Source organism: Leucopleurus acutus (genome assembly GCF_964270905.1).
Source record: "Leucopleurus acutus genome assembly, chromosome: X".
NCBI classification, from domain to species: domain Eukaryota; kingdom Metazoa; phylum Chordata; class Mammalia; order Artiodactyla; family Delphinidae; genus Leucopleurus; species Leucopleurus acutus.
In genome coordinates, this window is record NC_139148.1 from 93,150,388 (window position 1) to 93,175,204 (window position 24,817).

Here is a 24,817-nt window from a genome sequence, read left to right on the forward strand (position 1 = left end):
TCATTAATACTCTCATGAAGAAAATGAAGCATAGAGGGGTAACTTGCCAACATCTTATAGCTAGTAAGCGGGGGGAGCCAGGATGTTCCCAGCAGTCTGCCTCCAGAGCCCATGTTCTTAATCAGTATGCTATAAATGTCTCTCCACCAAAGGCTGTTTGTTCATTCTTTCTTTCCTTCCTTCACCACTGCTCTTCCATGTCTACGGTCTCTCTGTCTCTAACAAATCATTCATTCATTCTGTTGGCTTTACCTATGGTCTAAGCATAGATGAGCCCCAATTCTATGGATCTAGTTGTGCCCTCTCCCCTGAGCTTCACTGCTGCCATTTCCAACAGCCTCCTCGATATCTGCATTTGATGATCCTGCGGTCTCACAAATTTAACATGTTTAAAATCAAACTCATCATCTTTCCTCAAAATTTCCCCATAAAGGCTTCCTTAATTTTGCCGACTGTTAAATTACACAGCGTTGAAGCACCTGGGCTATCTTTGACACATTTCTCTCCACTGACCTTCATTCTCAGTCAACAAGTTTTACCAATTCTTCTTTTGTAATGTCTCTTATAATCATACCTACTTCTCTTTCCAATTCCATTGCCATCATCCTAGTCAGCTCTTCCTGCTGAAATGACTGTAATGCCTCCTAAATTGTTCTCCCTGCTTCCAGTTCTCCCTTTCGTGCATCCTACTTACTGGCCACTAGATTAATCACTTTCAAATACTGCTTTTATCATGTTACCCCTGGCTCAAAGACCTTTAACCATATCCAAAATGACTAACTGAATAACGAACTCTGTATAGGTCTATACTACCTGCCAAATAAAGTTCAAAAATTTTAGCTTCCTTTCTAACCTTGTCTCTCACGACAACTCCAAACATGCCATAGTGCTTGCGACAACTGCTGCTAGTGAAATGCCTTTCCCTCTCCTGAAGACTTGGTGGTATTATAAGAACATTTAAATTTTACCTCCTCTGAGAGGCCATGTTCAGTAATGCCAGTCAATGCACAGTGGCCTTTCCCTCCTCTGAACTCCTACAGCCCTTAACAACTGTATCTAGCATTGTTACTAAATGTTGTATGTTTCTCTCTCCAACCAGCAATTGGCACAAAGTCAGGAACCATTTCTTAAACTTCTGCATACCTTCCACAGTGCCTAGCAAAACTTACCTGTTAAACCCATTCTTTCTGGTTAAGACACACACCATTTATCTATATATTTTGTGCTAGTTTATAGTTCTACCTAAAGACCCTTCACAATCTAGCCTCACCTACCTTTCCAGCGTCATCTCCTGTCAGTCCTCACTGTGTCCTATAATTCCTGCCACACTGAACTTTTCACTGTTCCCTAGACACACCAGGTTCTTTCACAATCCTATTCCTACTCACCCACTATCTGTAATGCCCTCTCCCCACTATTTACCTGACAAGTGCCTGTTGATCAGTCAAGACTTGGTACAAATGTCAACTCCTGACTCCCCCAGTTAGACTTAGATGTTCTATCCCTGTGTCCCCTCAGCATTTTATTCACGTCTCTACAATAGCAATTTTCATGTTGTACTGCAACTAACTAGGTACATATTTGTCTTTCTCAAGGGACTATACATTCCTCAAGAGTAGCAATAGTTCATCTTTCCCCTACTCCCTTCACTAACTCTTCATAGTTAATGCCCTGATGTTAAATCTTCCTGTCAGTGAAAGAACATATCAAGTCAGTGGCGATCACATACCTTGGTAATAAAGAGCCTTGAGGAAGGAGTGACGATCAGCTCCCTGAAATAAAGAATTTTCTATTTCCATTTCTCGCCGGGTCAGCTGTTTGCTCTTTGCAAATCTCTGTGGCAGGCAAAGGATGCGCTGACGCTCTGAGATTCTTTCCTCAATATCTTGAAGACGGTTCTGTATCGCTTCAGGGGTTGCCCTAAGTCTCGCCCTCTGAAGTAAGAGAAATGAGATGGCATATATCACAGAGAACACACCCTAAAAGTGACAATCTGATGCCTTAAACAAGAAAGAAAATGATCAGGGCCCAGAAATGGTCATTTACAGACATGTTAGCTAAGAAGTCAAGGAGCAGGAATATCCTGTGCTCCAGTGGTTGGGACTCTGCACTTTCACTGCCGAGGGCACGGGTTCAACATCTGGTCAGGGAAATGAGATCTCACAAGCCACGTGGCACAGCCAAAAATAAATAAATAAAACTAAAAAAAAATAAAATAAAATCCCATTTGTTTAGGGGAAAAAAAGTCAAGAAGCAGGGGCTTCCCTGGTGGCGCAGTGATTGAGAGTCCGCCTGCCGATGCAGGGGACACAGGTTTGTGCCCCGGTCTGGGAAGATCCCACATGCCACGGAGCGGCTGGGCCCATGAGCCATGGCCGCTGAGCCTGCACGTCTGGAGCCTGTGCTCCGCAACGGGAGAGGCCACAACAGTGAGAGGCCCGCGTACTGCAAAAAAAAAAAAAAAAAAAAGTCAAGGAGCAGCTTCTCTTTTACCAAGGTCCCTATCCTAAAAACCAAAGAAGATTCAGACACAAAGCTCAGTGTTGTGAGAACTAAAAATGAAAAGGTTCTCAGTACCAAAATGAAAAGATCTTACTTTTTGTTCTCCAGAAAAAATTTGCCCCACTCACCTTTTCACCTGAAACATGGCTCTTCCAAATCAAGATTTCTGTCTCACTAAGCCCTAGTTCCCTGAGAGAAGCAGTCTCCTGGTCCTTCTCATGCAGTGTCTGGAACTGGGACAAAGTCATAGTCCCAGCTGCTTCCTTCCCAAAGGGCTTGTACATAGTACCAGGAGCAAAGCTCTCTTTCTTAGATACACATCTGCAAAACAAGCAGGAAGAGAGTAAGAACATCTTCAGGTTACCACAATTCACAGAAATGGGGCTCGCCATTAAGAGGCACAATGAAACTCAGTGGCAATTTCTCTCTCACATACTATTTCTAGGCTGAAGCACCACTGTAATGATATGGAACTCCACCAATAATCCAGGACTAATGACTGAATCAAATATTTATTTATTGGGTACCTACTACGCATCAGAGACTGTGCCAGGTACTGAGGATTAAACAGTAAAAAAGATAAAAACAGTTTCTGCTTTTGTGGAAGAACTGTAGAAGAGAGGCAAGTAAACAGGCAATGATAATACTGGATTATAAGTGCTATGTATGTTAAAGGAAGATACAGGAAAGGTACTTAGCCCAGACGGAGTGGGATATGGGAGGCTTCCTAGAGGAAGAGACACAGAAGTAAAACCCTGCCTAATAAGTAGAAGTTTGCCAAGGAAAGCGGGCTGGGAGAGGAGTGTTACATCCAGACTTTAAGAGGCGTCTGTCACCTGGAGGTGAGGGTCTATGATAGTCTGTTTGCAAAACCAATACCTACTCCTCAATGGAGACACTGGTATCAAGCTGATGCTGAAGGAGGCTTTTCAGTTGCCTCTCCCCTTCTGTTTCCAGCTCCTCCAGGACATGCTCATCACTCTTCACACAGCTATTTACCCTGGAATAGATACAAGAATATATGTGGAAAGTAGAAGAGACAGTTAATCTCAAAATATATTCTTTATCTATATTATCTACCATTAGTGATCCCATTTGTTCAAAGACACTTCTCTATTTGTTGTCCTTTATCATTCATTCCACAAACATTAACTAAATACCTGTTTACACACAATGAATGCACTATGCTAGGTACTAATGGAGTCAAAGATATTCAAGACAGAGTCTTTATCATCAAAAAACTTGCAATTTATTTAGGGGAAGGTAACAGATACGTATGTGTTGAGTGCATGTGTGGGGCAGAGGGGAAGAGGGGGGGAGAGAGAGAGAGAGAGAGAGAGAGGGAGGGAGGGAGGGAGGGAGAGAGAGGGAGAGGGAAAAGGACAGGGAGAGAGAGAGGGACAGAGGGAGAGAGAGAGGAAGAAAGATTTTATATCTTTTATATCTTCTTTATGAAGCATATGCCAAATCAGTAGTTCACAGAAGAAAGATAATTGGGAGGCAAGGTAGTAAATGAAGACTTGGGAAAGGTAATTCTTACACTGGCATTTGAAGGATTGAGTATGATGAAGGAAAGAACAGGGAGAACGAGTATGAAGAGACAGAAATATGTTCTGGGGGATAATAAGAAGTTTAATTTAGCTGGCATTCATGTATGGGAGCCTTGGGAGATCATGTCGGAAGGGTAATTAGACTCAGACTGTGAATGGCCTTAAATACACCAACTAAGAGGTCTGGACCTTAATGTACACGTAGTAGAAAGCAATTTATTAGGTAGTTAAGTGACATGGTACAAGCGATGGTTTAGGAAAATGAATGTGGTTATAATAAGCCTTATGGAATAGTATGGAATAGTAAGAAAGAAACCAGAAGAACTAGTTAGGAAGCTATAATTTATCAAGCATAAGGTGATGAAAGTACAAACTGGAGTGGTAATAGAAATTGAAAGGAAGGGTTAGATGAGAAAGGCCTTTTGAAGGTAGGGGTAAGGGAGAAGTGAAAGATAACCCTGAATTTCAAGCTGTGTAACTGAGAGATGGGACCAATGAACTAAAGAGGAAGTTCCAGATGGACTAAATGGTTTGGGAAAGGGAAGTCATTATTGTGTTAGCCGTGTTGAGTCAACTACCTATTACAATTGAAATACCAAAATGAAGTATCAGGAATGCTCCAAAGACATACTGAGTCTGAGGTGACAATGTGATACTGGCTAAAAGGAAAGTGATAGCAGAACTGTTGCATAGATAAGAGTCTGAGGCTGCATATGGAAATCTTTAGTCATCTGTGTTGTCAGGATCTGGAGCTGTGAGAGAGGAGAAGATTGCCAAAGAAGGGAGTATAGAAACAAAGATCAAGGGGGTCATAACATTTTACAGCTTAAGCACTACTGTGTAGAAATCTAGGTAATGCTAATATGAGCTAACTAACCCTAAATAATTAAAAACTCTGAGTGTAAAGAAATAGCAGGACCATTTAAGTGTGCAACAAATGATTATAAAAGACAAAAACAAAGTGAGTTAATTCCATGAGGAAAATAAATATCAAATACCTTTCTTAAAAAACAGCCCTTTACTACTGGGGTTATGATGAGACGTAAAAGATGTATCTCCCATAATTATAAGCAAGATTCCCATACTTTAGATAGACTTATACCAACTTTGGGAAATTTTAAAGTATCCATAGGCCCAGGGTTTTCAAAAATTCATTTTCAGTATCTTAATCGTTACTTATTGTTTAGAATTCTGAAAGTTCCTGCTAAGTTTAAAGTGGCTTTGAAATGAATAAACCATAGCTAAATACATCAGTACACATGAATTTCAAAAAGAAATGTGGAGTGAAAAAAAGCAAGTCACAGAAAAATTCATGTAATATGTGTCTGCGTAGAGCTGAAAATTGGATAACACTAGTAACACTTTGTTTAGATATAAATTCGTATGTGATAAAACTATTTAAAAAGAAAAAAGCAAGGGAATGATTAACGCAAAATGCTGGCTAGTGATCCCCTCAGGGAGGGAAGAGAAGCACTCAGGGAAGGGCACACAAGGTACTTCTGATACTGGTAATGTTCTATGAATACTGTATCGATGATACTGCTGTTATCAAATGATACAGCATCCATGCTACTGATACTGGTAATGTTCTGTTTCTAAAGCTTGTAGTGAGTACGAGTCTATTATTATTCCTTAACCTGTATATATACATTATTTTGCATGTATGAAAGATATCATAAACATTTTTTAAAAGTCATTTTGAGACAAGGAAAATCAGAAACTTTTTTTGAAAAAGATGCAGAAACTGACAGTGCAGGAGAGCATTATACCAGTAAGAATTTAAATGCACCGCTCTATTCCAGAGTGATTATTCTACTTGCAGAATGAATACAAAACTAATTTAATGAGGATCCTTTAAAAAGGCTTTGTGTACCGTCAATAATTGTAAGCTCAGGCTTTCAACAAAGACCAGCCACGTTAAAGCTGCCATTTCCTGCAGAACCAGTAGGGGGAACCGCTCGCAGCGGTGCCTTTCTTTTCTTACAGTACGTGGAACCGGTTTGGCACCCTGCTTCTAAATTTGTAACAACAAAGTATCACTTGCTTACTTTAAGACCTGAAAATACTACATGGTCTCTGAGCCCGAGAAAGTCCTCTTTAACACACAAACACTGCGAATAAACGCGCCCACCCTGGACCCCTTTCTGAGAATGGGGTGGAGGTAGGGCGGGACAGGGAGGAGCTGGCCCGCGTTTCTCCGGCGCAGGCCGGTTTCATCAAGCGGCCAAGACCCTTTTACCTGGGTAGGTCCGTCTGAAATAGGAAGGAGTCACAGCATCCGTCCCGGGGCCGGCGCCGTTGCCTAGGTGCCTGTGCCGGGAGGACATGCCTACGGGGACCGGCAGCAGCGGCGGCCCTTCCTGAACTTCGCCCTACAGGCCTGTCCAGCCCGTCTCCCCTTTTCCCTCCTCCTTTGTCTTCCCGCTCACACGAAACCGCGTCCCCAGAACGTGACATAACCCCAAACCCAAAGTAACAAAAGCCACTTGAAGAGTTAAAAGATAGAACAGACCTCCCTTCGCCGTCTGCTCTCAGACAAGCCCTTACCTCTTCATGTTTCCACAGGCCCCTAGCTCTAACTTGGGTAAATAGGCCGCGGACTTCGAGTCCCAGAACTCTGCGCGGCCGACTCTAAGGGGATTGTGGTGGAGCGCAGGGCTCTGGGAATTGTAGTCTCGCATAGCTAGGAACCCAGAGTACGTACTGAGCAACCGGTATATTGTGAATTGTTCAAGTATTTCTCTTGGATTTCTTGTATAGGTTAAAGGTAACATCCAAAATATCCAGCTCATAAGCCTAGGAGTCGCCTTTGACTTCTTGACTCTCTCATCCAGTATCACCAAATCCTGGCCCCTCTAATTTCCCTCGAATGTGTCCCTATCAACCCTGCTTCTGCTTTCAAGGACTTCTTATCCTGCATCCCACCTACCTGCTGTTTCCAGTCGAGCCTCTGGTTCATCCTCTGCAGTGTTACCAGAGTGATCAGACTCAAGTTTGACCACATCACTAGCACAAATGGTTCTCCTCTGTCTCTAACAGAGGCTAAGACATTGTACTTCCTATCCTGAGAATCAGAAACCCACGTGTATTCAGGCCCGTGAATGTTTTTATTGATAATTACAATGAATCAAGAGAGTGGTAGAACACAGTGGTTAAGAGAATGGGCTCCTAGTTCCCGGAAATGGAAATACAAATGTCCTTAAGTACATGAAAAGAAAGATGTTTAATCTCACAAGTGACATGTAAATTTCAAAGTACACTGACTATAAAATACCTGATGTGTACTCCTCAAAACTGTCAAGGTCATCAAAAACATGGAAAGTCTGAGCATCTGTCACAAAAGAATCAAAGGAGACATGATGACCAAATGTAATGTGGGATCCTGGGACAGAAAAGGGCCCTAGGTAAGAAAATATGGAAATATCAATAAATTATGCACTTTAGTTAATAATCTATCTATCATTATCATTATCACATCTATCATTAGCTGTGACAAATATACCAGAGTTATTTAAGATGTTAACACTAAATAAAACTGAGTGGAGGAATACAGAACTCTGTACTATGCAACTTTTCTGTGAATCTAAAACTTCTCTTAAAAAATAAAGTTTATTTTCTAAAAGTACATTAAAATAACATTTTTCACCCACCAGATTAGTAAAGATCCACAAGTTTGAGAACACACTTGTTTTGTTGAGATTGAGGGAAAACAGGCATTCTCAGTACACTGCTGGTAGAAACATAAATTGGTACCTCTGTGGAAGGCAACTTGAGGATACAATTTAAATCATAAATGCACAATTTAAAGTAAGAATTCAACTTATCCTCAATACTATGTATCCTCAAGAAATTAATTTTATGTGTACATATCTAATTATAGGCTATACAATTTTATAAACTATATATATTATAAAATTTTGTATATATATAAAATTAGTCATGCAACCTTGTTTATAATAACAAAATATTGGAAACAACTTAAATATCCATGAATGTTATACATCCATTCAATGGAAAACTATGCAGCAGTACCAAAGATGACAAAGTTCTCTATGGACTGCTACTGAACAATCTCTAAAATATATTTAGTGCAAAAGCAAGGTACAGCACGATGTGTATAGTATTCTTCCATTTTAGTTTTTTAAAAAGAAGGAATATATGTATGTGTTTGCTTGTATAGGCAATAAAATACCTCTGGGAAAACATAAGACAGTGATAAGTAAATGATTCCTGGTTAAGGGAACTGGATGGTGAGGGATAAAACTTTTCACTTTATCTTCTTGAATTTTGAACCACATGATTATATTACCTAGTCAATATATTTTTTAATTAAAGAGAACCCTTCTTATATAACAAAGAGCCAAAGAAGAAAAGGATCATGGGTTTGGGGGGGTCACACTGCTTGGATTCTCAGTTCCCACAGTTATTGACAATATAACATAGTAGGCAACCTGGACTTGAACTTTTGTTTGGCAAGTTACAAGACTATGTAAGTTTCACTAAGATTCTTTAACTGCTCTAGGCCAGTTTCCTCATCTGTAAAATGAGAATAATTCTTCAGAATAGGGTGACTATAAAGTACTATACAAAAGAATGTGGTTTTTTTTTTTTTTTTTTTTGTGGTACGCGGGCCTCTCGCTGCTGTGGCCTCTCCCGTTGCGGAAGCACGGGCTCCGGACGCGCAGGCTCAGCGGCCATGGCTCACGGGCCCAGCCTCTCCGCGGCATGTGGGATCCTCCTGGACCAGGGCACGAACCCATGTCCCCTACATCGGCAGGCGGACTCTCAACCACTGCGCCACCAGGGAAGCCCAAAAGAATGGTTTTAAAATCACTTGCAGCGTGGTCATCTATGAGCAAATATTCCAAGTTTATCCAGTAGGTTCAGACTTATTCAAACTGTCTGTATTGCCACACTCAAGTTAGAGGATAAGACCAAACAGCAGCTACTGGAAGACATCATACTTCCTATCCTGAGAATTTCTAACAGATGAGAATGTCATGGAAAGTACTAGAGTTACCCAAGACCTAGCATATGCAAATGACTGTGCTCTTGAAGCACCCAGGTGAATGAATGCAGCTCTAACTTGCACCATTTTGTGGTTTTGGCACAGAACAGGGATGGAATCTAAGCAAAAACAAAGTGTGGGTCATAACGTAACCTGCATTAAGTAAATCCTATATGGTGGTGGGCTGAATTCTGCTGCTCAACCAAACTGTCCAATTGACACATTGATCAACAAGGAAATGGAAGAATACACCAAAGTTGCTAGTGTGTCTGTCCCCTGGGAAGGCGGCAAAGGGTGGAACAGATTACTATACTGACCACAACACCAGACTTGTATACAGCTTCCTATAAAACATACATTCTATTGGTACTGAAGTGATACACACTACATTACAAATCCACTAGGTGGGATGAGTGGAGAATGAATGGCTAAAAAGACATACATGGAGTGGAATTACAACTACAAAGCAAGGTCATAAGGAAGTACTCTATGTACCTGTGTATAACTGTAGCCAGTCCGAGTGGTAGGTACCAAGGGACAAATATTCAGAAAATTGCGCTAGAAGGAAAACCAGGCTATTTCTAGCTCTGCCAAATTTATTACCTGTGGAATAACAGCTATTCCATTTCCCCACAGCATCCTCTCCCCACTTCAAAAGGATATCAGACAGTATATTAAAAGCTTTGAGATTTCTAGATGTTATTCATGGGCACAGAGATCTTAGCACGAGGTAATTTCACAATTTCGCCCCCAGAAGAGTTTATGACAAACTGAAAAATATGCCTCATGTGTCTTTCTGACAATTTAACAAGGTTAGTTTAATTAAGCCAGAAGTTCCTCCTTAACATAGACATATTTTCAGGCTTTGTCCTTTTTAGGTGCTTTGTTCACAGCACACTTCTGATGAATACATTATGAAGCAATTATAATTTCCAGATATGAAAGAAGATGCTAAAACCAAAAATCTTCTCTTGAAGAGGGATAGCATCACTCATCTAATATTAAGAGTAAACAACTGTGCATGTCTTTCAAATCCTCCAAATGAGATAGCATAAATGCTGTCTTTTTCAGAGGACAAAAAAAGTAGATAAGCACCGGGAAAGTGTCAGCATGACAAATTTAAGAATTCTCCTTCAGCTAATATCTTAGCTGGTCTTTAACAATGGCTGTGGGGGAGAGGGGTCTCAAGATTCCAGTACCTAACATAAATGTAGCCTTAAAATTACTTGCAAGAATAGGTTATTTCTGATCTTTTAATTAATATCTGTTCAACAATGCCATGTCTTTTAGACACGTTAGAACTAGAGTCAGAAGGAACCTTAAAAACGATTTAGTACAAGGCTCCAAACAGTACACTGAGATCTACCAGTAAACCCACAGTATTACTGCATTGACCTGGAAGTCACTTGCCATTCACATGCCTCTTTTTTTTTAAACATCTTTATTGGAGTATAATTGCTTTACAATGGCGTGTTAGTTTCTGCTTTATAACAAAGTGAATCAGTTATACATATACATATGTCCCCATATCTCTTCCCTCTTGCATCTCTCTCCCTCCCACCCTCCCTATCCCACCCCTCTAGGTGGTCACAAAGCACCGAGCTGATCTCCCTGTGCTATGCGGCTGCTTCCCACTAGCTATCTATTTTATGTTTGGTAGTGTATATATGTCCATGCCGCTCTCTCACTTTGTCCCAGTTTACCCTTCCCCCTCCCCATATCTTCAAGTCCATTCTCTAGTAGGTCTGCGTCTTTATTCCCATCCTGCCCCTAGGTTCTTCATAACCATTTTTTTTTTAGATTCCATATATATGTGTTAGCATACGGTATTTGTTGTTCTCTTTTTGACTTACTTTACTCTGTATCACATGCCTCTTTTATGTCCTGGAAAGAAAATATTAGAACTCCCAATGCAAAGTCAATAGGAGTGCTGTAGCCTCCTCTTTCTTTATTTTACTGAGGAAGTTTACAGTAAGCAAGTACTGGTAGTGAAAAGACATAAAGGAATCAAAAAACTTGTGAGAAATGAAAACTAGTTTCTTCCAGTTGGGAAAATCTTCATATGGTCCAACTCTTTCATGTTATAGACAAAAGATAATGCTCCAAATGAAATTATCTGTGCAGTTAATTAAGCAGGGACAAGAATAAATCCAGTATTTCCTTCTATATACTATGTTCTCTTTACTGAATGTGGAACTTAACGTATTCACAGACTACAAGAGTTGAATTGCCAAAAACAATAGGGGAAATGTCTTTATCTAGGATAATAATATTGTATTCAAATATTAAAGATTACTCAAGATAATACTCAAAAGCTGTTTACCTACAGAAATCATCCATAAAATTAAATGGTCTCTGTAATTTTGAGAGGTAATGAAAACTTACCTGATTAGAAGCTGCTACTTTGAGAAGTGTGGGTAGGAAAGAAAGAGGCCATGTAAGTTCTGATATTTGGTTTACTCATAAGGTGATGTAAATCACTAATACTCATTTCAAAAATATATTCTTTCCATAATATGTACCCTTCAGGATGTTCATGTTCAGTCACTACAACAGAAATTCAGCTCAGGAATTACAGGCAATTAAGCTTTAGTCACTCAAAAACTTTTAAGTAGTTTATTTTAGTGTTATACTTTTATTTTTCAGAGCTTTGCCTTTATTTATGACTTAGGTAAAACATGAAACACAAGAAATCAGACTGTTTCCAAGCTAAGAACAATGCTTTTTCTTGAAAAACAGATAAACAAATACACAAAACCCACAACTATAAATCATATGCTAAAACCAAGTAAAACACCAGATTATCTGGACATCAAAAATAAACCAATTGCCTGAACCATACCCTTTTTTAAATAACCTAAATCAAGTCCCAAATCCATCCTAACTCTTCCTCCCTTCTCTGAATTTCTATAGCATACTTTCTGTACTTCATAACATACTTCCTTGTATTGTCTATACTGTTTTTTTATACAGACAGGCATTAAGTATATCTCAAAGTAGACAGTAAGTTCTTTTGACGAGAGAAACTTTACAGTAGCTAACACTATACGTTGAATGTTAACAGGCACATAGTCAAGACTGGTTGGCATCTATTTTTTGGCAAACATTTCTTTATGATCTGGCTGGAGTGAAAAGGACAATGCGTGCTGCCGGTAAGATATGGAATCTAGCAGAGTAAGCCATGAATTGCACACACAGAGTCAACATCAAATAGGCTGCTGTCTAGACAGAAGAGCTGATATAGTTTTGAGTTGCTAATACTAAAAGAAGCCAAACTACAGTATCATTGCCAACAGCACAATATTTAAGTGGGGGAAAAATACATGCAGCCTTTATTGCCACCAAAGATTAAATATTAACTGTAAATACCACTCTAACAAACACCATCAAAATTTGTAGGTAATGTATAATCCAAAAACAGCATGCTGAAGATAGGGTCATTCAATCAAAAGCAATCCTGACATTGCATTCCTGCTCCCTGTAATGACGATGCTCGAAAACTTCTATCTCTTCTACATTCCTTTGCAGCATGCCTATAAGGGGAAAAGGCACACATCATTACTCAGAGGACAAAATATCCCAGGAACATAACTTACATTCTCCCTTCAACCTATGATTGACAAAACTTTACATGTCAATTTTTTTTTTTCCATGCCATGCGCCTTGCAGGATCTTAGTTCCCCGACCAGGGATTGAACCCGTGCCCCCTGCAGTGGAAGTGCGGAGTCTTAACCACTGGATAGCCAGGGGAGTCCCATACATGTCAATTTTAATAGCTTTAAGTATTAGAAAATACAGAGGAAGAGAAAAACATGCCTCTGTCTGGTTGGAAACTATTGCACAAGACTGTTCTTGATTGGCTCTCCCTAGCTTTCAGGGAAGTAACAGTCTACCTGACATTTATATTTTGTTGAAGAGAAGTGTTAACTGCTTTTTACTCATTACAGCCTAAAGGTGTCATACAGGATAGTCATGAAATTGAATGTGTGGATTTTGGTAGGTCTTTGCTGCCTATAAGCAAAGTAGTACACTGAATATTTTCACATTTCAGTTCCTTTCTAATGATTTATTTAACTTGGTGGTCCTTAATTTGCTCAGGGGCAGAACAACACAAAATACCATTAGTTTCACCATATAGAACAGTAACTTTCTGCAGTAAAAATAAGCTGTTGAAGTAAGTGTGATAATCTGAGTTTTTCTGTTAATGTGCACAAATAAATTTGGTCATTTGTTTTAGTATTCATTAATGCTCACTGGTTGATAAGCAATAACTGGTGCCAAAAATTTACGGAAAACTTCACAAGAGAAAAACTAAAAAATGTGGAACAATATACTTTAATTTTCTTCAGCCAATTGGAAAAGAACCAATGTTTTGCAGTTTTTGAAGTATAATGCCTCATTCTATCTTATGACATATAGGCATTCCGTAAGATCACACCTTTTAAGAACAAGTGATTTAAATGATGGTTGTCTACTGAAAGGCTAGGAGAACAGTCTGGGAAAACACAACTCCTTTCTGTTGTAATAACTAACTGCAGGGACCAATTTTTTACCCCTGAATAACATTTTTCAATGTGACAGAAACACAAATGAGCACTACAACAAACCATTAACTTGAGGCCAAAAGTGTCAACATAAGCACAAACTACTTAATTTGCTGATTGATACATATTAAATGCAAAAGAGTACTTTTATAAACATTTTTAAAAATCAATGAAATGTCGAAAAACACAAGTCAGCATTATTAAGAGAGGCTTACCATAAATATTTTGTCATGGTTTCAAATTGAATTCTCAAGACTATCTCTGTATTAACATACTTTACATTTTTCAGGAGTTTCATTCCTTAAGGGCAGAAACTGCACCTAGGCACTTAACTGCCCAGAGTTCTGGTCCCATGATATGCGTCAGTGATTGTCCCTGCAGGCCTATTAAATTATACATCATACTAGAAGTAAAATGCTAGTAATAGTCAAAATTTGATGGGAACTATGCCATATACATTTGACATTATTAAAAAAGTAATTGTACTGAACAATATGAAAGTGAAATTAATAAAACAACTCCATTCACAGTAGCATAAAAAAGAATTAAAACACTCAGGAATAAACTTAGCAAATGAACTATAAGACTTGTACACTGGAAACTATAAATCATTGCTAAGAGAAACTTAAGAAGATCTAAAAAAATGAAGAGATATTCCATGTTCATGGATTGAAAGACTCAATACTGTTAAGATGTCAATTCTCCACAAATTGATCTACAAATTCAATGCAATGCCTATGAAAATTCCAGAAGGCTACTTTTGTAGATATAGGCAAGCTTTAAAATTTACATGGAAAGACAAAGAACCCAGAATAGTCAAAGCAATCTGAAAAAGAATAATAAATTGCAGGAATTACACCACCCAATTTTAAAACATACTACAGAGCTACAGTAATCAAGACAGCATGGTATTAGCATAGGATAGCCATAGAGATCAATGGAACAGAAATGAAGTCCACAAATAAAACCTTATATTTATGGTCAATTCATTTTTAACAAAGGTGCCAAGACAATACAATGGGAGGAAGCATAGTCTTTTTCAGCCAATAATACAGGGACAACTGCATATCTACATGTAACTGAAGTTGACCCCCTACCTCTAACTATGAACAAAAATCAACTCAAACCTCTGTAATAACCTATATGGGAAAGAATCTGAAAAAGAATAGATATATGTATATGTATAACTAAATCACTTTGCTGTACACCTGAAACTAACACAACATTGTAAATAAAGTATACTCCAATATAAAATAACAATTAAAAAAAATCTCTCAAACACTTAAAAATCCTCAAGAAAATTCTAGCAAACCAAATCCAATAACATATAAAAGGAACTAGAAACCAGGACCAAGTAGAATTTATTCCATAAATATAAGGTTGAATCAATGTTTAAAAATGTGTCAATGTAATCCACCATATCAACAAGTTAAAGAAGAAAAGTCATATGATTATATCAGTTGATGTAGAGAAAGCATTTGACAAAATCCAGTACTCATTAATAATAAAAATTAATGATAAAAAAGTCAGGAAAAGAGTGGAATTACCTCAATTTGATAAAAAGCATCTACAAAAAAACCTATACCTAAAATCATACTTCCAGTGAAAGACTAAACTCAGAAGCAAGGCAAAGATGTTTGTTCTCACCACTCTTATTCAACATGGTTCTGAAGTTCTAACCAGTGTGATGTGAGAAAAAGACATAAATAGCATACAGATGGGGAAGGAAAAAACAAAATCGTCCCTTTTTGCAGATGATGTAACTACTTATGTAGAAAATCCCAAGGAATCAAAAACAAAACAAAACCCCAAAATACCAAACTCCTAGAAGTGAGTTCAGCAGGCATACAAGATCAACATATAAAATTGTGTTTTTATGTACTAAAAATGAACATGTGGAAACCAGAATTTAAAACGCAATATCATTTACAATCACTACAAATAAAATGAAATACTTAGGTATAAGTCTGACAAAACCAAAACATATACATGATGTGGGTGCTGAAAATTACAAAATGCTGATGAAAGAACTCAAAGAAGACCTAAATAAATATTGAGACATACTATGTTCATGGATGAGAAGAATCAACACAGTAAAGATGTCAATTTTCCCCAAAATTGATCTATAAATTTAATGTAATTCCTATCAAATCCCAGCAAATTTTCATGGAAATGCAAAGGAATTAAAATAGCTAAAACAACCTTGATGGAGAAAAATAAAGTGGGAGAAATTACTCTCCAAGATATTAAGGCTTACTATACAGCTACATTGATTAAGAAAGTGTGGTATTGGTGGAGTGAAAGAAATATAGATCTACGGAATAGAGATCCCAGAAAACAATTTGATATCCATAGAGGAAAAAAAAGTTCATCTAAACCTCACATCTTATACAAAAATTAACTCAAAATGGATCACAGCCTTAAATATAAAATATAAAACAATAAAACTTGTAGGAAAAAACAGAGGAGAAAATTGGGGGTATATAGGACTACACAAAAAGTTCTTAGACTTCACACCAAAAGCATGATCCATAAAAGGAAAAATTGATAAACTGGACTTAATTTTAAAAACTTTTGTCCTGTGAACAACTCTGTTAAGAAGAGACAAGGTACAGAGTAGTAGAAAATATATGCAAACCACCTAGCTAGCAAAGGACTAGTATCTAGAATATATAATGAACTCTCAAAACAACAGTAAAAAAAAAATCTAATTAGAAAATGGACAAAAGGCAAGAACTGACATTTCATCAAAGAGGATATACTCATGACAAATAAGCACATGAAAAGATGTTCCACATCATTAGCCACTAGGAAAATGCAAATTAAAACTTCAGTGATCTCACTACACATCTAGCAGAATGGTTAAAATGAAAAAAAAAGTGAAAATACTAAATGTTGAGGATGCAGACAAATTAGATTACTCATACATTGCTGGTGGGTATGTAAAATGGTACAGTCTCTCTGGAAAACAGTGTAACCATTTTTAAAATAAAACTAAAGACGCAACTACCATATGACCTAGGAATTGCACTCTTGGGCATCTATCCAAGAGAAATGAAAACTTATGTTCACACAAGACTCTGTACATAAACATTCATAGAAGCTTTACTCATAAGTAGCCAAAAGCTGGAAACATCTAAGATGCACTACAACAGGTAAATGTGTAAACAGACTGTAGTACATCTAAACCATGGAAAACTACTCAGCAACAAAAAGGATCAAACCAATGATACACATAGCAATTTAGATGAATCTCTGGAGAATTATGCTGAGTGAAAAAAAGCCAACCCCTAAAGGTTACATGCTATATGATTTCATCTTATATAGTATTTTGAAATGACAAAATTTTAGAAAGGGAGAATAGATTAGTAGTTGCCAAGAATTAGGAGGCAGGGAGTAGGGGGGATATGGTGGGAGGGAGGTGGGTGTGGCAATAAAAGGGGAATATGAGGAATTCTTGTAGTAATGGAACTATTCTGTATTTTTACAATGGTTGTGGATATACAAACCTACACATGTGATAAAATTGTATATGACTAAACACACACACACACACACACACACACAAGTAAAACTGTAGAAATCTGAACAAGACAAATTTTATCAATGTTAATACCCCAGTTGCAATACAGTACTACAGCTTTGTAAGATGCTGTCTATCACTGGGGAGAACTAGGTAAATTATAAATAGGAACTCTATATTATTTCTTCAGGACCTATATTATTCCTTACACTAAATGTGAATCCACAATTACCTCAATAAAAATTTCAATTAGTATAAAAAACTAACCCACACAAATAAGGTTTTGATTCTCAATTTCTTCTAGAAGTGCCTGCTGAGTATGCACATAATATGACCCCCAATTTATGTGAGGCAAGAGTTTTAACATTTATTCTCACTGCTTAATATGGTTGGCCATCGTTTCAGCTTCCAATATGGGTTTCCTCATTGTTGCATGCCTGCTAAGCCAAAGACAGATTTTAAGGTTTTAGTTACTGTAGAATATACTTCAGTATTAGGTTAGGCTGCTGTTTAAAAGCAGCCCTGGGGCTTCCCTGGTGGCGCAGTGGTTGAGAGTCCACCTGCCGATGCAGGGGACACGGGTTCGTGCCCTGGTCCGGGAAGATCCCACATGCCGTGGAGCGGCTGGGCCCGTGAGCCATGGCTGCTGAGCCTGCGCATCCAGAGCCTGTGCTCCGCAACGGGAGAGGCCACAACAGTGAGAGGCCCATGTACCCCCCCCAAAAAAAAAGCAACCCTGAAATCTCAGAAGTTTAACCTAATTAAGGTTTATTTCTCATTCAAAAAGTGGAATAAGGAGGTAAGAAGGGGGAGAGAGGGGAAGGGAGGGAGGAAGAAAGGAAGAGAGGGAAGGAGGGGGAAAAAGAGAGAGAGAGAGAACACTGTCCTCCCACTTATCATAGGTACTTTTAAGAAGATTCCCAGGTTATTGAAACTAAAGTAACACTCAGAATAAATATACTTGAATTCTTACTGTTAACTGTGATCTGATGGGAAGAACAGTGTTTCTAGAAACATACGAAGCTCTCCACTCTGCCATGAGAATTCTCATCCTGATCTCACCACTGATACATTAAGGTGGTGTTGGGGGAGACCTTCAAGATGGTGGAAGAGTAAGACGTGGAGATCACCTCCACAATGGGAGAGGCCACAGCAGTGACAGGCACACGTACCACAAAAAAAAAAAAAATCTAGAAACAATAAATGCTGGATAGGGTGTGGAGAAAAGGGAACACTCTTGCACTGTTGCTGGGAATGTAAATTGATACAGCCACTTTGGAGAACATTATGGAGGTTCCTTAAAAAACTAAAAATAGAACTACCATATGACCCAGCAATCCCACTACTGGGCATATACCTTGAGAAAACCATAATTTAAAGAGTCATGCACTCCAATGTTCACTGCAGCACTATTTACAATAGCCAGGACATGGAAGCAACCTAAATGTCCATCAACAGATGAATGGTAAAGAAGATGTGGCACATATATACAATGGAATATTACTCAGCCATAAAAAGAAATGAAATTGAGTTATTTGTAGTGAGGTGGATGGACCTAGAGTCTGTCATACAGAGTGAACTAAGTCAGAAAGAGAAAAACAAATACCGTATGCCAACACATATATATGGAATCTAAAAACAAAATGGTTCTGATGAACCTAGGGGCAGGACAGGAATAAAGACCCAGACGTAGAGAATGGACTTGAGGACATGTGGAGGGGGAAGGGTAAGCTGGGACAAAGTGAGAGAGTGGCATGGACATATATACACTGCCAAATGTAAAATAGGTAGCTAGTGGGAAGCAGCTGCACAGCACAGGGAGATCAGCTCGTTGCTTTGTGGCCACCTAGAGGGGTGGGATGGGAAGGGTCGGAGGGAGATGCAAGAGGGAGGAGATATGGGGATATATGTATACATATAGCTGATTCACTTTGTTATACAGCAGAAACTAACACAACTTTGTAAAGCAATTTTACTCCAATAAAGATGTTTAAAAAAAAAGTTGGTGATGACAAGACACTCTTCTTGTATATAGCACTACCCTTCACACAAAATTAATAAAAAATACATTTAAAGGAAAGGAATAAAAATAAAAGATGGTGAAGGTATTGTGAGTTCTTGGAGGCATGGGCAGGAGGGGGACAAGATAGTAGAATTATTGCATTTGAAGTCGTTCTCAGGCAGTCATCCTGTTGAAATGTTACTTACTGTTCAAGTCTCATTTCAAATTCTAGCTCTTCTAGGGAACCAACTAAAGATAGTTTACTGCTCCTTTCTTTACTGCTCCCTACACATGCACTTTGAACCTTTTCGAGGCAGAGGTGCATGCCACTGATGTTTACACCTCCTACGCTGATTAACACAGCACCTTGGCACATAGTAGGTGCTTTGTATCGAGAGTCACTACTCTCTGGTTTTGACCTGTATCTAAAATAACACTTTCCATTAGACGGCACTTGAGTTTTCAAAATGTCTATGCATATTACCTTATTTGATTCCCACAATATCCTAGGATGAAGAGAATAACTAAAAACTCAAGAAGGTTCAGTGGCTTTCCAAAGGCCAAAACTAATGAAAATTGACACTAGGACTCATATCTTCAGACTCCCATCTAAGAGCGCTTTTTCTGTTACAGTGCATCTGTTTGTCAAATGCTGGGAAATTTTTAAATAAAAAGTACTATCTGGCACCACATCATAACACTGTTTGTTGTCCCTTCAAACACTGAAGTGCTCAAAATAAGACAGGCCTATCTGAATCCCAACTGGGGAGATTTCATTGGTGAAATACTATCAGGCCACTTTATCTATGAGGTAGCCACAGAGCGTGGGCCCCAAAACTGCGTTATAGCAAGGCTTCAGTATATTTATAGTTTTTAGTCACTAACAGGAAGAAAATTGCTTTGGAGAAAAATCTGTATACCTCACAAACAATATAAATTCTGCTATTTGGGAGTGATTTAAATCATGTTACATATAATTCATCTGGGGAGACTCTCCAGCTTGAGGAAATTCACTTGGGCACAAAATGTACATAAGGAGGATTAGTGAGAAATCTAATTTTGCAGATGTATTGAGTGTATTTCAAATCTGGATTTACATATAGAAAGGAAGTTTGGGAAGAGGAGCTCTGAGAATGTTAACCATCACGCACTCTTTCCTAACAGAAGCCGAAGTCTTGATCATTTTTAATCTCAGTATCCTAATCTAACCTACAAGAAATTCTTTAGAATTAAGGAACAATGGTGTGATAATAAATCTATTTTGTCTGTAAAGAGGAGCAGAGATGAGCAGGTAGCTCATTAAACAAGGGAAAGAAATAAAATACCTTTCAGTTAACTGCAATGGGAAGAAGCAAGTAAGTACCTGTCTTTGTTGAGCTTAACAGACCTTTAAAGTGAGTCTTTGTGTTGTTACCACATCTCTGACAGATCAAGAGCCTCTCAAGTATCTAAAGTGGAACATTATACTCCAGAACATAAGAGATGACCTCATCGATCAACCAATGTCACCAAGATTTCCCAAAGAACTTCAGAAAAAGAAGAGGTAAAAGAAACCAGCTCAATCAGTAAATCAGATTCTATTATAGAAGATGAACTAGGAAGAAGACACTTTGATTGGAATCCAAAGGCATCTTTTGGCATGTCGGCATTAGATACTCTTCAGATATGAGAGGGCTGAAAGTAATTAATAAAAAAATTTTTTAAAGCATTTCTTATCTGGACCAAAGCTTCTTAAAAAATACAGCATGGTAACTATAGTTAATAATACTGTATTGCATACTTGAAGGTTGCTAAGAGAGTAGATCTTAAAAGTTCTCACTGCAAGAAAAACAATTTTTTTTTTCTATCTATGTAAGGTGATGGATGTTGACTAGACTTATTGTGGTGACGGTTTGGCAATGTATACAAATATTGAATCATGCTGTGCACCTGAAACTAATATAATGCTATATGTCAAATATACCTCAATTTTTTAAAAAAAGATAACAACATGCCCGGCCCTGAAAAATCTAATTTAAAATAATCCCGCAAACAATAAATATTAACATTGGGTGAAAATGAAGTATGACTATGACGTATCACAAAAAGCTGCTTCTCTAAAATGATTCTGAAGGCGTTTTATGCAAGGTAGTAGAGTCACGCTAGACGACCAAGTATGTTTTATGCCAAAAGTAAATAAGGTGTTCACAGACCACTGCTAATAGAACTATATTGTAGAAATACCACAAAATTCCTTATGGCATTTTTAGTTACTCTGAAGATTCTTCTCCTTCTGCCATAAATAGCAGTCTAAATGTTGTGAGCAGCTATTAAATAATTATGGGGCTCTAACCCATAGGAGACTGCAATGATTATGGATGAAATACATTTTAGTCATGAAGCTTTGGGACACTTCATGAAAGAAACAAATGCCATGAAAATACTCAAGGAACTTTCAAATAATGACTTGCATAAGATTTTCCACTGCCCACCCCTTTATTATGGTGTTTGATAAATATTAACAGACATGACAAGGTTTGGTATATGAAGAAACAAAAAACGCCTACCCTTCAGTCCCACCTCCCTCCTCTAAAAGAAGTAGCTCCATATATTTAAAATGAATAACAAATTGGCTCAGATTGACTTTCAACTCTGTCATAAGTGGTCCCAGCAGAGCTGGAGTTGCTGCAGTTTCAATGACTGCCAACTGAGAAGACAGATGTGTGACTGCAGCGTTGCCATCAAGCCAACCTCGAAATAATGCCGTAAATTTGTATAAAGAGAAAGACAAGAGAGGGAACTAGTATTTGACTATAGTTACTATTAACTCTCAATTAGCTATATTAATCATGAGGAAAAGAAGCAAAGAAAATGTTAAAAAATGGATAAGTATCAAATTTTAAAACTGGTCAACAGCAGTACATGTTCAGACACTCCCTTAATTCAATACCCTTAAACTTATCTCTTCCTAGTTTGGTTCCATCAGTCAGTTCTATATGGGTTAGAGGAAGAAAGGGGCCTGGTTCTCTGCTTACTCATAGATATTGAAAAGTTGATTGGACAGTGTAATATTTTAACATATAAACTGTAGTGTATGATTTTCACATCACTTTTAAAGATAAGCTGATTTTTAAGTTAAGTACATAGCATAACAGTTATGTTTTATAGCAGAAAAAAATTTGTACTGTCATTAAAGATATCAAATCATAAAAATATTTCCCAGAAACCTTCCAAGATAGAGATTTTGGCTTTGAAACCATTTTTATTTAAAACAAACCTTACTGTTAGAGATTTCTCTTTAATTAAAAAAATTACATTATTTCTATTGTTAAAATAACACATGTATTAGTTTTTTTATAACTATTATTGGGATGTGAATAAAGAGACTCATTAAGAAGTTTAACCTTAAAACTTCTCAGTCCACAGACCATTTCAGCAGACATGACCCCTTAATTATTAAAAAGTAAAATAAACCAACAACAAAAAAACCCTTCTCTTAGCATGATTAAATCCTGCCACTCTCCATTCCTTGATCATGTCTTTTCCTGATATGAAAAGGAAAGGTTCCTTGTGGGAACAGCAAAAAAGGAGCCCACAGTATCAAGAATCACCAGGCTTTTTTCCATTATCATGGCTTCCCCATCTAATTTGGGAACCTGTATGAGCTCTCATTGCCCCTCCATCTCAACTCAAATTTTAGCAGAAAAGTACCTCCAAGTAATCATTACTCTCCATTGTCTTACCCTTTTTACCCTGTGTTGACTGAAACTTTACTCAGACACCTAGAACTTACATCCTACTCAAGTACTACCATTATCATACTTTGAAAACCCATGTCCTCTACTGTTAGGTAAATGATTAAGATTTGTTTTTATATCCAGTGATGCCTACATTAGAATTGTTTTAAGAGCATACCAGTAGAAAGAATACTGTTCTGATAATTAGGAAATTTAGATTCTGGTCCTAGCTCTGCCACTAATTAACTGTGTGTTCTTAGGGAAGTCATTCTGCTCTGAACCACAGTTTCTTCATTTACATAATAAAGTAAGTTCTTTGTAGCACTAACAATCTTAATTTTATCAGTAGGAAAACACTGGCTGAGAGCCTTGAGATTTCATTTATGACAAAGAGGATCTCAGCCAAGAGAAAAAAAAATCACTATAATCTTTCTTTACCTAATTACATTTTGACATCCCCCCCAACTCTATCCAAGAAGCATCGCTCATTGTAGGAAAATATGCAACAGAGAGGAATACAACTGAGTCAAACTTTGTATGATCTCATTCCTCAGTGTTTTCTAGCCACTGACATTCTCCCACATCTCAGCTGTTCTTAACAACTTCTCTAGGTAAGTGGTTTTCAATGATAATCTATGCGGAACTGCTTTCTCTAGACTCATTTAATAGCTACCTTTTGAACCATATGACCATTCTTGTCCTTCTCCCTACCCCGCCCCTCCTATATACAGTAAACTCTGACAACCAGTTCTGCTTCTGTCATTTACTGAGCACCAACCATGAGCCAGGCACTGCTCAAGGAAAGGTCAATTTTGCTTCCTTTAATCCTTACAAAAGCCCTAAAAGGTAAATATTGGCCCTCATTTTTAAAATAAGGATACAGACTCAGAGAGATTAAGTAACAGTTGAGCTCACACAACTATTAAGTAGTAATACCTTGACTTGAATCCATATCTGTCTGACTCAGAAACCTCTCCCTCTCAGGTAATTAATACTAAAGCAATATAGAATTTAACTTCCCTCTGATGATTCAAAACACAGTTTAGAAAGCAATAGAACACAGGAAAGAAAGAAGTAAAGATGGATGATGATGATATAGGTATGTTTGGAAGGGAAAGAAGCAAAGGAAGTTCATGGTTGATGACCTCTATTAATGTAGAGAATGAGGAATCTATAAAGCCAAACAAGATTTGTATTATTTTCATACTACATCTTTAAAAGTAGTAACTCTGATTGGCTAACTAGCCCCCATTTGTCTCAATTACTGAGGTCTCAATATATTCCATATTTAGGCAAAAGTCTATAAAAATCACTTTCTACCAATTTTTATTTTAAATCTATTAAAAAGTTGAGAGAATAGTAAAAGTCACAAACTTATATACCCTTTCCCTGGATTAACCCACTGTTACCATTTTGCCACAAATCACTCCATCTTTTTCTCTCCACAAATGATTTTGGTTGAACCACTTGAAACAGAACTAGAGATATGACACTTCTCTAAATAACGTAGCATGCAGCTTCTAAGAATAAAAATATTTTCCTACATAACCACAGTAAGACATATAAGAAAATAAAAAATTCCTTAATATTTTATGTGTAGTCCAAATTCAATTTCCCCAATTGTTCTAAATAATGTCTTCTTGGCTTTAATCCAGTATCTAATCAAAGTTAATATGGTAGACTTGATTGTTATATTTCTTTTAATCTACAAAATCCTCTCAATTTTTTCGTTTTGAATTTTTTGGTTTCCCATGACTGATTTTTCAGGAGTCCAAGCCAATTATCTTTCAGAATGTCTCATGCATAGACTGATTATTTTCTTGTGACTTGATTCAGTTAAACATTTTTGGTAAGAACACTACATTTTCTTCCAGAATGTCTCACACATAGAATGTCTGATTATTTTCTTATTATTAGACTCAGGTCAAACATTTTTAAAAAGAATACTACATATGGGATATTGTGCACTTCT

General features: G+C 37.6%; 1 protein-coding gene across 2 annotated transcripts in view; it reads right to left on the bottom strand.

Moving 5' to 3' along the window:
* The window catches only part of RBM41 (RNA binding motif protein 41), a gene marked incomplete at its 5' end in the record, with an annotated part of 69,627 nt that extends 62,991 nt beyond the window's left edge, over positions 1–6,636 (bottom strand). Inside the window, 4 exons of one of the 2 annotated variants that reach the window (XM_082864633.1) lie at positions 1,730–1,934; positions 2,631–2,823; positions 3,386–3,502; positions 6,600–6,636. In XM_082864633.1, coding sequence (XP_082720759.1) covers positions 1,730–1,934; positions 2,631–2,823; positions 3,386–3,502; positions 6,600–6,607 — 523 coding nt within the window. Of the gene's footprint in view, positions 1–1,729; positions 1,935–2,630; positions 2,824–3,385; positions 3,503–6,291; positions 6,510–6,599 lie in introns of those variants that run through there. The other variant, XM_082864634.1, reaches the window with a different exon arrangement.
* Positions 6,637–24,817: the final 18,181 nt, after the last annotated feature.